Raw genomic sequence first — 12,907 nt, forward strand, 5'->3', positions numbered from 1 at the left:
AAGAGAACCAATTGCTCAACCCCACTTTTCGCTCCGTGTGCATGGAGTGAAAACATATCGTTTTACAGGATCATCAGCAACATACCATACACTGAACAGAGCATTGATGTTGCCGATGCAGTCTCTTGGCAAGGGTTATACCGGGTGGTTTGTCATTGTGTTCCCAGAAGTCAGGGACAGAATTTGTAATTTGTCGATGTTGCCAACGATAACTCACCTATTCTTCACAAAAAACACCAATTGGGAATCTTTAACATCCACCAACAACCAGTACTGACGGGATCCTCTGGCTGACTGTCCATCAGATGGACAACACACACATTGATGCAGATTATAGGTGTCGATATTCGAACCCAGGCTACACAGCTCGAATGTGAGTTCACAAACCTCGAAGTTATCCTGCCAGTTCACAGTACACTCGCACTTATTAATTATCATCCAACCCTCTGTGTGCATTCAACCACACATGGCGTTTAGAAACAATTGGAAACGTTGATTTTGTCAGGAATACTTAAAAAGAATCTATATTCAGCACAAAATTATCAGCATACCTGTTGTTTGATCTGTGTGGCTAAAGTTGCATTTTTATCTTGCCAAAATGAAGTTTTTGCAAGATATGTTCGTCAGCTTGTATGTTTTTTGTTTGTTTGTCTGTAAGCATGTATAAAAAATTCTGCAGAGCACAGTTATCATTGGAAATTTTTGTAACTTCGCATATCAGAGGCCTATAGAGGTCCCTTTCAGCGCATAAAATTTTGAAGGTCAAGGTCAAAGGTCAAGGTCACTTTGTCGCAAATCAGGGGAGTCGACGAAACCCTTATTTTTTGAGTAATTTTGATCGGATCGTCTTCAAACTTCATGGGAATATAGTACATGGTCTGGCGCTCAGCTGATTAATTTTTGGTGGCGATTGGCCTTGACCTTCATGGTTAGCGCCTAAGGTCAAACATATTTGACCCCAAGGTCAAATTTTCAAGTTTTAGGAACCATATTGTGTAGTACCTCAAATTGAACACCTCGATGAGTGCTTTCTAGATATGTCAAGCTTGAGACATTATGATGTCATTTGGTGACGTTATGAGGCAAACGCATATTTTTCATGGTTACTCTGTAGAACGATTCTCATCGGAATCTCTCGTTGGCAGATATTCCTCAAGGAGTCGCTCCTGGTAGATAGCAGCTCTGTTCACCTCAGTGTGACCTTAAAGAAGTCACACGTGGTCACCTTTTGGCAAGATACGGGTCACCCTGTGGGTGACATTGGTTTATTTTTTCATTGCTCTGTGGCTTGGGAACGCAAGATGCCATGCAGAATGATGACGGATGACCCGACATTGCCAGGAAGTTTGTTCTTAGGCTATTTGCTTTGAGTGTTTGCAGCAGTACAAAATCATGAAGAAAATAAGTTGTATTAAATGGTGATCATACATATTATAGTAGAATGAGCAAAAGAAACGTTAAAATCTACGTAGAGTGCCGATATAAAGTCTACACCCCCTTTTCAATTTTTTTCACCTTCTGTTGCCTTATAACCTTGAAATAAAAGGCATTAGATCAGACCTTTTCCACTTGGTGGAAGCACCTTTGACAGCAATTACAGCTGTGAGTCTGTTGGAATAGGTCTCTACCAACTTTGCACACCTTGATTGGGAAATATTTTCCCATTCTTCTGTACAAAACTGTTTAAGTTCAGTCAAGTTACGTGGGGAGCGTTGATTGACAGCAATCTTCGTCATGACACAGATTTTTGATTGGATTTAGGTCGGGGCTCTGACTGGGCCACTCAAGGACATTTATCTTTTTGTTCCTCAACCACTCCAGTGTAGCTTTGGCTGTGTGCTTTGGGTCGTTGTCATGCAGAAAGGTGAACTTCCATTCCAATTTCAGCTTTCTTGTGGAGGGTAGCAAGTTTTCCTCTGGGATCATTCTGTATTTTTCTCCATACATTTTCCCTTTTATCCTGACAAGTGCCACAGTCCCTGCTGATGAGAAACATCCCCATAAGATGATACTGACACCACCATGCTTCACAGTAGGGATGGTGTTCTTTGGGTGATGTCCTGTGTTGAGTTTGTGCCAAATGTAACCTTTTCCATTTAGGCCAAAACATTCCATCTTGGTTATGTGAGACCACAAAACTTTTGGCCACATGGCTTCAGAATCTCCAGAGTGGTTTTTTGCATACCTCAAATGGGACATATGGTGGGTTTTGTTTTTTTGGAGTTATGGCTTCCTTCTTGCCACCCTACCGCACAGGCCAGACTTGTGGAGTGCTTGGAATATTATTTTTACATGCATACAGTGACCAGTCTTTGCCATAAAGGCCTGTAGCTCTTTCAAAGTTGCCATTGGCATCTTGGTGACCTCTCTGATCAGTCTCCTCCTTGCTTGGTCATCCAGTTTGGAGGGACGGCCTGATCTTGGCAGGGTCTTGGTGGTACCATGCGTCTACCACTTCTCAATGATTGTCTTTATTGTGCTCCAAGGGATATTCAAGGCCTTTGAAATATTTCTATATCCATCCCTTGATCTGTGCCTTTCCACAACTTTATCCTGGAGGTCTTTTGAAAGCCCCTTGGTTCTTCATGGTTGAGTGTTTGCTGTGAAATGCACTACCCAACAAAGGAAACCTACTGGAACAGTTGATATTATTCTGAAATAATCAGAATCACTACACTTTAACACAGGTGGAGGCCAATTAACTTGGTGTGTGATTTTGAAGGTGATTGGTTGCACCTGAGCTAATTTCCAAGTGCTATTATAAGGGGGGTGGACACTTATCCATGCAAGATTGTCTAGTTTTGTATTTTTAATCAATTTTCTGAATTTTGTAGAATTTGTTTTTCACTTGGAAGTTGTGGGTTATGATGTGTAAATAAAGGTGGAAAAATTCTGATTTAATGAAATTTAATTCCAGGCTACAAGGCAAAAAAAGGTGAAAAATTTGAAATAGGGTGTAGACTTTCTATAAGCACTGTACAAGAACAAACATTATTCAAAGGTCACCTCTGTTGAAAAGCAGTTTAACAGGTAGGAATGTCCTTGTTGAAAAGGCCTGTAGCCATTATGACGAAATGCTAAAATTCCACCTATAGAAGGTTTATAGACCAATCATGCTCTTATATGATGTGTCCAGGTCTGAAAGCAGCACGATTGTTAAGAGAACAAACTTTGCAGAGCTTCAGCTGAAACTGAGGATAAATGATAAAATTACTTTATCGAGTCATTTGAAAACATTGCACATTAACAACTCACCGGGTGTCGTGTACACATAGCTCACATTGTCTTCTATGTAAGTTTGTTCTGTCTCTGGATCAAGCCAAATCGAAGACAAGGTATATGCAGGCTCTTGCAGATTCAGAACTTCTGGACCATCACCAAACGACCAACTACGTCATAAAAGAGCAATGATTGGTCAGTGTCAGATGCAATGGCAGGTAGTATTGGAAACGCGGTGCGTTGAGATGGAGGAGAACTGCTCACTCACGAAAAGGCAACACCGACCCGTACATCGGCTTTCACCCTCGCACATAAGAAGATGGTGTCATTGACTGCTACCACCGATGGAGCAGAGACAAAATGCAGGTTCTCGAGATGGTTGAGAGAGTCCACAACAATGATGCGCTCATACCACTGCAGGCTTACAGCATTATTTGCCGTCACCTGGTGGCACATGAGCAAACAACACGTTCAGATCTTGTGAAGGCAACTAAAGATTTTGAACTTGAAATGTACATTAATATAATATGCTTACACTGTATATTCTCAAAAGTACTGGGACCACATGCCCACTGCAGTCAACCCTCCCAACCCCGTATACAAATACGTTTCCAACACTACAAAGCAGCATGGGCTTTCTAAAGTTGTCTTAATGTGGCTTTTGGACAATGCTGTACGATCAGATTTGATACCATACTATGGTATAGGCCTTCATATCTACAAACATTACAATGCACTATTGCTGGTATGAATTGATTGAAGGACAACAACACTGCAAATCTGTAAAAGTCAGGCTAAAGCACCAACTTAACCCTAATCACACCACTTTTAGGATGCCTTGTATTACTACCTCGGGGCCAAGGTTTGCAGACCAAAATCGACCACTGAACTTGCACTTCAACTGAAGAAATATATGGCACAATATTATGCCATTTTTCGATGCCAATGGAATCTTTAATGTCCACCAAATAAAGCGAAGAGAAGGGACACCGGGTAAACGTGCCATCCAAAGGACGGTGCACATTGTGATGCAACGCCCTGCCTGCAACACACCGATCTGACAGATTTATAGTCGGGTCGCTAATCAAACCCAGCCAAGACAGCTCAAAGGTAAGTGCACTACCTCTGCATCATCCTGTCAGGCTGTAAATTACTGTTATAAGCCTGCATATTTCCTTCCTGTCAGAATACATTTGGCAACTTTATCTGTTATCATCAAAAAGGCCGCCTGATATGTCTCCAGTAAATTTGGAGGGCCTTTTTATATTCTGGATAATCTTTTGAGTTTTATGCACATTCAAAATATGAATTCAACAATAGAATAATTTAACAAACCAGCACTCGGAAGAGCGCACACCTCAACTTTTTGAGATATCATGCTATATATTCGTTTAGCCATATCTCTCAACGGTGAAGAATCACTTTTTAAAATCTCAGATCCGGATCCAGATCTTCACCAAAATCTAATCAATTCGTCCTCGTCACACACCCAACCTGTCCACCAAATTTCGTCCGAATCCGTGCAGACAGTTCTCAAAACACAACCTTCGTCCACCTTTGGTGGTGGAGATAATTATTTGCAAATATTTGAAGACATGAAAGAGTACCTTCAATGTGATGTTCCCTTTTGATTCCAACTCCATATTAAATGCATGCCCGGTGGCAAGAAGAACTCCACCTCGCCACCAGCGGTATCTCACAGAACTTCCAGCTGACACTTTCGCCTTTAGCTCCTGGTTGAAAGACACGACTTGTAAGTGAATTCTGATGTAGCTTCATTAGCCAGGATTCAAGTCATCTGGTGTACCAAAATGAAGGTGCAGCTGTCAGGAGTACAAGAGATCTCCAAAAGGCAAATTTCCAGTAGCCTTGTCCTCATCAAATACCATACTCCTGAATGGAGCCTCATTTATCCCAAAGCAGATTCAAGGCAGGGAATACAGTAAGTGGTTCGTCATTACCTTGCCAATGGGAATCAGGGATAGAATTTCAAATCGGCCACATCGTGCACCCAGTGGCCTAATATTTTCAAAAAGGTAAAAGTCATATATTAGTCTTTAATGTCCAACAGCCAAATGCTTGCAGACGGAACAGTCAGCTTGAAGACTCTACTCCCTGACTGTTAAAAGCCGACACTGATACTCCAGAATCATGGAGTATGCTGTCATTTTGGAGACGGTTGAAAGGTGAACACATGACCAACTGAGCAATTTTCATCTTTGATTCACAAGTTGTGCCCAAAATAGATTATTGATCTCAAACTTTAAGCATTATATTCCATTTTCTTTAATTTTCTTTCACAATAACTATGCATGCCACTTAAGTTACAGAAGGTTCTGAAGCAGGCGGTGAAATGATCGGCGGTCTTTCAGGATGGCAACCAGCAGGATTATTTAACAAGTTGCCATTTAAATACATGTGCAAATATACGGTAATTCTCATGCAAATATAGCATCATGGAGATCATGTAAGCAAGGGGATCAATTTATTAATAGCAGAGGGGATCGATGGCATATTTAGAGGGTCTTAGGTCCCACAGATCCAGATTCCCCCTTTTCCCATCTCCTGTTATTTTATTTATTATTCCCCATGGTTCCACTTCCATGTCACCCTGGAGATGAGCTCAACACTCCATCCATCCCCCCAGGACTCAAGAATCATTACAAGTCGTGGAAGAACGTTTGGCTAGTCTTCAAGATGCGGAGCAGCAAGGTGGCAGATTGCCTTTTTTACAGTTGAAATGGGAAACGGAGAGCTGCGATTGGTGCTGGCATGGTCAAGTGATTGCATCCCTTAATTCACTTGAGAACGGTTGTTCAAGCTCAGCGTATCTGTAGACAGAGTTACCTTCTTGCTCTATTAAGTTGGCAGGAAGTTCGGCGAGTTAACCAAAGTCGTTGTTCAAAAGTCAATGAGGTCCCAACGTACGGCATTTTGATGTAAGCCCCATGAGAGTGTGTGTGATGCTCTGTAATGTGCACATTCATGTCACAATATATAACAACTTTGCAGTGGAGATTACAAAACTGCAGCATGTCACAAGGTTGGACAAACATCTGAACAATGAAGCAAAGTTAGACAACAAGTTTCTCACCAGCCGCATGCCCACTACGTATCGTGTCTGCCTGGTGTCCATGATCACAAGGCCTTCAATCGCATCTTGTCCGTTAATAACCACACTGGTGGCCTGCTGGCTTATGTTATTGCTGGCAACAATGGACAGTGTCAGGCTTCCCAAAGATGAAAGTTTAAAAGTGAATTTGGAAAACCATGTATCTTTAGTTTCTCGAGCACAGGCATCGATCCAGGTGTGGTCATCAAGCAGCGTCGCTGGGCACGAGGCCTGAAACGAAAGTCGTAGTACAATTCCATCACGCTGAAGTGACCAGGTGGCCAGAGCATCACTTCCGGATGTAATTTTCGCCAGTACTGTGATGTTCCGGCCTGTAGCTACAGTTAAAGTGTTTTTGGTGGAGTAGTTTTTAGAAGGGTGGATGATGGTCAGACCATCAATGGCCGAATGGAGTGTCAGGTGACAATGAGACAATCTACGACCAGCAGGATTCCCTAAAGAAACTGAAAATGTATACAGTCCAGGCATAGGTGCATGCTCTGTTGAGGCAGAACTGAGGAGACGATTTATTGCAGAATAGAGCGCACGGATGTCACACACATGGCCATCAACCCAGGTCCACCCGCCGTCATCTTCAGGGCTGCTCCCTTGCTTCAGGCTCGACAGAGACCAGTTTGCAAGCACACGGTGGAGGTAGCTTTGACGCCAGCGTAATGATGTACCATTACTCCGGCAATTCAGCAAAGATCCAGGCTTTGTGTTGTGCTGAAGACCCAAAACATCATCTGGGAAAACCTTTATGCCATGAGCACCAGCAAAAGGAACCTGTTAGGCAAAGACATCAAAACACAAGCCGAGTGCACCAAACGGAGTATTCATTAGCCCAATTGGCAAAAAAGGGCCGAGACAACCGACTCCACGGATGCAGGGAGTGAAATGGGGTCTTTGGCACACCTATCCCCATTAATATTGAGGCAATCATGGAACAGTTTTTCATCCAAGCACAGTCTTTCCAAATATCCTTCCTTAGCTTTCAATTTGTGAAATACCAATGAACACCATGTTAGTTTTCATGAATTCAGTCACCCTAACACGAATAACCTTAACTCTTCAATTTGCAGCGAAAGTAGTCACAACCATAAAAAATAGCTTGAAGGTAGAACCTTTTATAATTGCATTTTGATTCCAATGGAGTTACACTTTCTTGATATTTGGTCCTTGGACATTTCTGCTTGAAGGGAATATTTGGAGAAACTTTCAAGAACCTCGATTTTGTAAAGATTAAAAAAAAGATTAAAAAAAAACACATTTCTCCCGAACCATATGTGCCTGAATTCAGCATTTTTCTTCTCCTAAACAAACTCACATTCACAAGAAAAGGTGGTCCAGCTGGTAGGCAAAGAAGGACCTCACCAACAAGACCATAAGCAGGACGAGTGCCGTTGTAGCGCGGAGTGACACAATCGCTCCAAGGCTCATAAGTGCTACAGGGTTCTCCAACAGGCAAACACATTCCTTTGAGGTTGCACCACTGGAAGCTAGCGTTGCACATTCCCGTGCCATTGCACTGCAGCTGAGGAACACAGGTGGCAAACGGGCTTGGTGACCTATCGCAGCCTTTGGGGAGGCAAGAACGGCGACAAGACATGGGCAAGTATCAATACATAGATGAAGTCATTCATTCAAACAACCATTGAAGACACATCGTAGCAATTAACCCTCTCCAAACATGTTGGAACCAGTGGTCTCTGACCTGGTGCTACCAAGTGTGTATTTCCTGTGCAGTAGGGTCTGTATAGCTGCACACGTACAGCGACGGTGTTGTCGCGGCGCTGCACGGCGAGACTCAGTTCTGTAAGCTTCCCAGCATGGGAAAACCATAAACCAGGAAATAGCATCAGCTGGAAGGAAATAGTCATAAAGAGAACATGTGAGGAAAAGCCAAACAATCTTATGCTTATTTCAGGTGGTTGATGTGAAAATATAAAATTCTTCCTATGCGTTCATTCAGTTAGCACAATTTCATATATTATGTACATCCAAAATGTTTAGTCTCAAATATACCAAAAAAAGCTTTCAGAGCAAGCAGGCAAATATGAATATGACTCCAGAGCACTGTTTGGCAAAGCATCACATAAACAGCAACTGCCACCTGGTGGTATAAATCGTAGTAAGTGGAGCACCACAGTCTGCATATTTGTATGCAGCCTGTGGCTGCTTGGCTGAATCATATTCTGGGTGGAGTGGCTGAACTACTGATGCAATGTCACCTGGTACCAATAACTTTGTACTAATTTTGTCAACCTCAGAAAGATGACAGACTGAGTCAAACAAGCTGGTGTTAATTCCGAATGCACAGCAGGGGCTTGAACTCAAGACCCTAGGATCATAAGTCAGTCATCTTAACCATTAAGCCAACATCAGACTTAGCATCATGTAATTACCCCACAAACGTGAAGCGAAAAGCGAGGTTAAGCAACTGGTTCACTTCTGTCTGTCTGTCTGTCTACAAATGTCAGTTGATGATCGAGTAACAATTTCATATCAAGTGAATATTATATTTTGACACACAAATCGGAACATAAATCAGAAACCGAACGTGTAGTTTAGCGCAGTACTTTGGTACCAATAGTGGGGGCTCTTAGCAGTTTTACCGTTACAAGTCGGAAGAAAGCACAATTTTTTTCATGCAGCTACATTACCCAATTTTAAAGATTTTTAGTCGTGGAGCCACTCAAAAATGTCAACCTCTGCCGAAATACAGGGTGCCAAAATTCAGAAGGCCCCTGCATCATCCCGTGGTCCTTTTCTGCTGGAGGAAGGGCTTAGAATGACGACCACGCCTCTGAAGTGCTCCAATTCTGATGGAGGAACAGCAGAATGCTCCTTAAAATGGCGGCGGTAAGTCTCTGCCCAAGAACGCGACAGAGATCTGAGGGAATTCTTCAGACACGAAACGCATCAGTTCCCACCTTCGATCTCAGACTTCGGGAAACTTCACTTCGGCAAGAAGTCAGACCTGCTGCCGTGCATAGAGGTCGCCGATATGGTCAACGAGCCACCGCAATCTTATGACTGCAAAATATTTGATGGGGCCGCAATAGTCCATGCCCTCCCACGTGCAGCCGCTGTGACATTCGACGATTACGCTGACAAGGTCTTCATACCCTACATCCTTCAACAGCTTCATAACAGCGGTAGGGTTGATGTTATTTGGGATTCTTACATCAGCGCCAACATCAAGGAATCCACAAGGGAAAAACGCAGAAGAGGCATTCACCGGAAAGTCACCAGCCGCACTAAATTACCTGGCAATTGGTTGGAGTTCCTTCATGACTCAGAGAATAAGGAGGAACTATTCCGCTTTCTCTCGTCTAAAGTCCACGGCCATACGTTTCCAGACAAGGAAGTGTATATTACATCTGGTGAGTTTAATTGTCCCCTCAATTTCCGAGTTCATACAATGCACTTGGGATACGGGACCTTGTTCATGTTATTTCAGATGCGACGCTTCCCCTGGGTTTTTTTTCCATCCATCTGACAAATTGAGGGCAACATTAATTGATATATTTTGGTATATGTGGTTTGAGATTAAATTCGCCAATATATTTTTACTTCGAGTACCTGTACTGTACTGATTTTCATTAATATGTACTGTACTGATTTTCAGGGGAGTCAGTTGTGTGCAAGGGTTCGCTACATCCCATGTCAGATTGTAACCATGAAGAGGCTGACACGCGAATAATGATCCATCCGATCCATGCCCTTGAATACGGCTGTGGAAGTGTCTTGGTGCGTACTGTTGATACCGACGTCGTCATCATTCTCTGCGGTATGTACCATGAGCTGAATGAGAAACATCCCGACATGGAAATATGGATTGGATTTGGAATGGGGAAGTCATTCTGCCTGCACAGCATCAGTGCCATCTGTGGAAATCTGGGACAGCGCATGTCCAGAGGACTCTTGATGTTCCACGCTTTGACTGGTTGCGACACGATGTCAGCTTTCAAAGGAAAGGGAAAGAAGTCAGCCTGGCAGACATGGAAATCTTTCCCTGACGTGACAGAAGCTTTCATATCAGCCACAGACCATTCGTTTGTTCTTGCTGAAGTGACATCGCAGCTTTTTCGGCTGATCGAAACCTTTGTCGTGCGGCTGTACGACAAATCCAGCACACTGACAAGCGTCAACGATGCTCGCATGGCTCTGTTCTGCCGTAATGCAGGCTGATTGGAGAGAATTCCACCAACGCGAGTAAGTATTGACGACACTTCGACTTTCATCTTGTACATGTATACACTCCATGTCAGACATCTTGCGAAATATGTATCTGTTCACTTTCCAGGATGCTCTCTACCAACACTACAAGAGGGCGACGTATCAGGCTAGCCTGTGGGCTTCCAGTGGCGTAACACCCCAGTTGTGATGTCCGGATAGTTACGGGTGGATGCAGGGTGAGACAGGATGGAAGCCGAAATGGATCACCATTCCTCAGGTCTCACAAGCCTGTAGGGAACTTGTCAAGTGCGCGTGTACCAAAGCATGCCGAAGTTGCAAGTGTGTCAAGGCTAACCTCCAGTGTACCGCTCTTTGCAAATGCCAGTGCAAGGAGTAAAGGTCTGTTACCAGTCTCTGCAGTTCAATTCCAGGATATCTGGAATTATTGATATTCATGTACATATCTCCATTTACTCTGGTCCAAGTGGAACTGCGCAGACCAGAGAGTCACTTACGGTGGAATAAATCCAACGGTTTCAATAATTTATAGGTACAATTAACCATACAGTCCCTCTATCGGACATTCGCATGTCATGAGAAAATTACTTTATCCGATTGCACGAACGCATTTTCACAAAATTTGTACTTTCAAACAATTTATAATTGATGAAATTGACATGTTTTCGACCAAAAAGTTGGATTCAATTTTTTGAGCTCCATGTTTGACCTTGAATGTACTTTAAACATTAATCCAACATGAATCACATCAGAAATGTAAGCCTTCACCTGACTACATGTGGTTACCAAGATGAATGGTCATTTTGAGACATACTCTCCCAGTTATGGCGTTCTTGCGCAATTCGCATAAATTATGAGAAATCTCTATTTATCTCGTGTACTTGTAATGGATTTTCATATTAATTCCATTTTTAAATCGCATAATTCTGTATTATTGATGACGTATTCGTAATTACCTAAGAGTGAACCGGATAGATATCAGTTATTTCTTCACTTTGCAACCAAAAACGTAAAATCGACCAACTTGACCTCTGACCTATATATTTGACCTTGAAAACTACCCTTCAAGGTCAAATTTGATGTGGATCCAGGACTGAAATTAAAGCTTGTGTCCAGTTGATGTTGCATACAAAATTTGGTGCTTTCTTCCATCATGTAACGGTATGGCCTATATTTGGACCTAAGAGCCCCCACTATAAAGTCGTCCCGATTGCGCATGCTCAAAGAGGGGTGAGAAAAAATTTTTGTACTCTCTCTGCCTGTCCGACAGTCCAACAAAATTGAAAATCATTCCACACAGGAAACCTACTGCTTTTAAGGACGTTATAAAGGACACAAACAACTGGCATGAAGAACTATGGTAAGGTTTTAAATAAGGTGGTGTAAAAGACACTGTATGAATGGTGGTAAACTTATGGAATTTTTTCTTCGACTCTTAAAAGTCATTATTTTATTTAAATTTAATTAAATACTTGAACACTGCAGAACATAAATCACATTTTTGGCACTTTCAAAACCTTACTGTTTAGCAGTATTTGGACAAAATATTATGGCATTTTATATCATCACTACCAATCAAATCTGTTGCTCATATCCTCCATCTGTATTCTTGTTAGATTTTATTTTTTTTCCTCCAGTTATTACCTCTGCCACTGAAAGTGAATGGAGGTGATGTTTTCACTCCTGTTTGTCTGTCTGTTTGTCTGTGAGCAGGATATATGAAAAAATTATTTACAGATTCTGACAAAACTTGGTGGACATGTTCGGTGTATGACAAGGATGAACTGATTAGATTTTGGTGAAGATCCGGATATTATAATTTTTAAAGTGATTCTTCACCATTGAGAGATAGGGCCAAAAACGATATATAGCACGATATCTCAAAAAGTTGTGGACGGATTCGGATGAAACTTGGTGGAAGAGTTGGGTATGTGACAACAACAAGCCGATTAGATTTTTGTATGTGATAAGGACAAACGGTCTGGATACAGATCCGTCCTATCAGTGTGATACAAAACGTAAACTGTTCAGCCTGGTAGAGGTATGCACTCCACCGAGTGCTGTTTGGGGCAAGTTGTTTGATGAACTCTCTAGTTTTATCAGCACTAATCTTGAACCTGAATTTTGTTAAAACGTTGTCAGGGCTTTGTTGACTGTAGCTGCACTGTTTTGATGAAAGACTTTGTATGACAGAGGATGCCTAGTATGCAGCTAATTTGAGGGCAACATTTTAATATGGGTGGCCCAGAAGTCATGGCTGATGGTGAGGCCTGGGAAGTTGAAGAGGCTCAACCTCTTCTGGTGACGACCGTGGAAAGAGCGAGGTGGGTTTGTTTAATGACCCTCCCAGAGCAACAGGGTGAGATGATTTCCAGG

At 42.4% G+C, this 12,907-nt stretch overlaps 1 protein-coding gene across 5 annotated transcripts in view; it reads right to left on the reverse strand.

The window, feature by feature from the left end:
* The window catches only part of PKD1 (polycystin 1, transient receptor potential channel interacting), a 173,349-nt gene that overhangs the window by 126,806 nt on the left and 33,636 nt on the right, over positions 1-12,907 (reverse strand). For all 5 annotated transcript variants that reach the window (XM_085858410.1, XM_085858407.1, XM_085858408.1 and 2 more), the window contains 6 exons: positions 8,046-8,193; positions 7,659-7,909; positions 6,314-7,117; positions 4,827-4,952; positions 3,488-3,663; positions 3,256-3,389 (listed from right to left, as the gene is read on the reverse strand). In XM_085858410.1, coding sequence (XP_085714536.1) covers positions 3,256-3,389; positions 3,488-3,663; positions 4,827-4,952; positions 6,314-7,117; positions 7,659-7,909; positions 8,046-8,193 — 1,639 coding nt within the window. The remainder of the gene's footprint in view (positions 1-3,255; positions 3,390-3,487; positions 3,664-4,826; positions 4,953-6,313; positions 7,118-7,658; positions 7,910-8,045; positions 8,194-12,907) is intronic.

Source organism: Eptatretus burgeri, chromosome 15 (assembly GCF_056783735.1).
Source record: "Eptatretus burgeri isolate ZD-2024b chromosome 15, Ebu_testis_v1, whole genome shotgun sequence".
Classification (NCBI taxonomy): domain Eukaryota; kingdom Metazoa; phylum Chordata; class Myxini; order Myxiniformes; family Myxinidae; genus Eptatretus; species Eptatretus burgeri.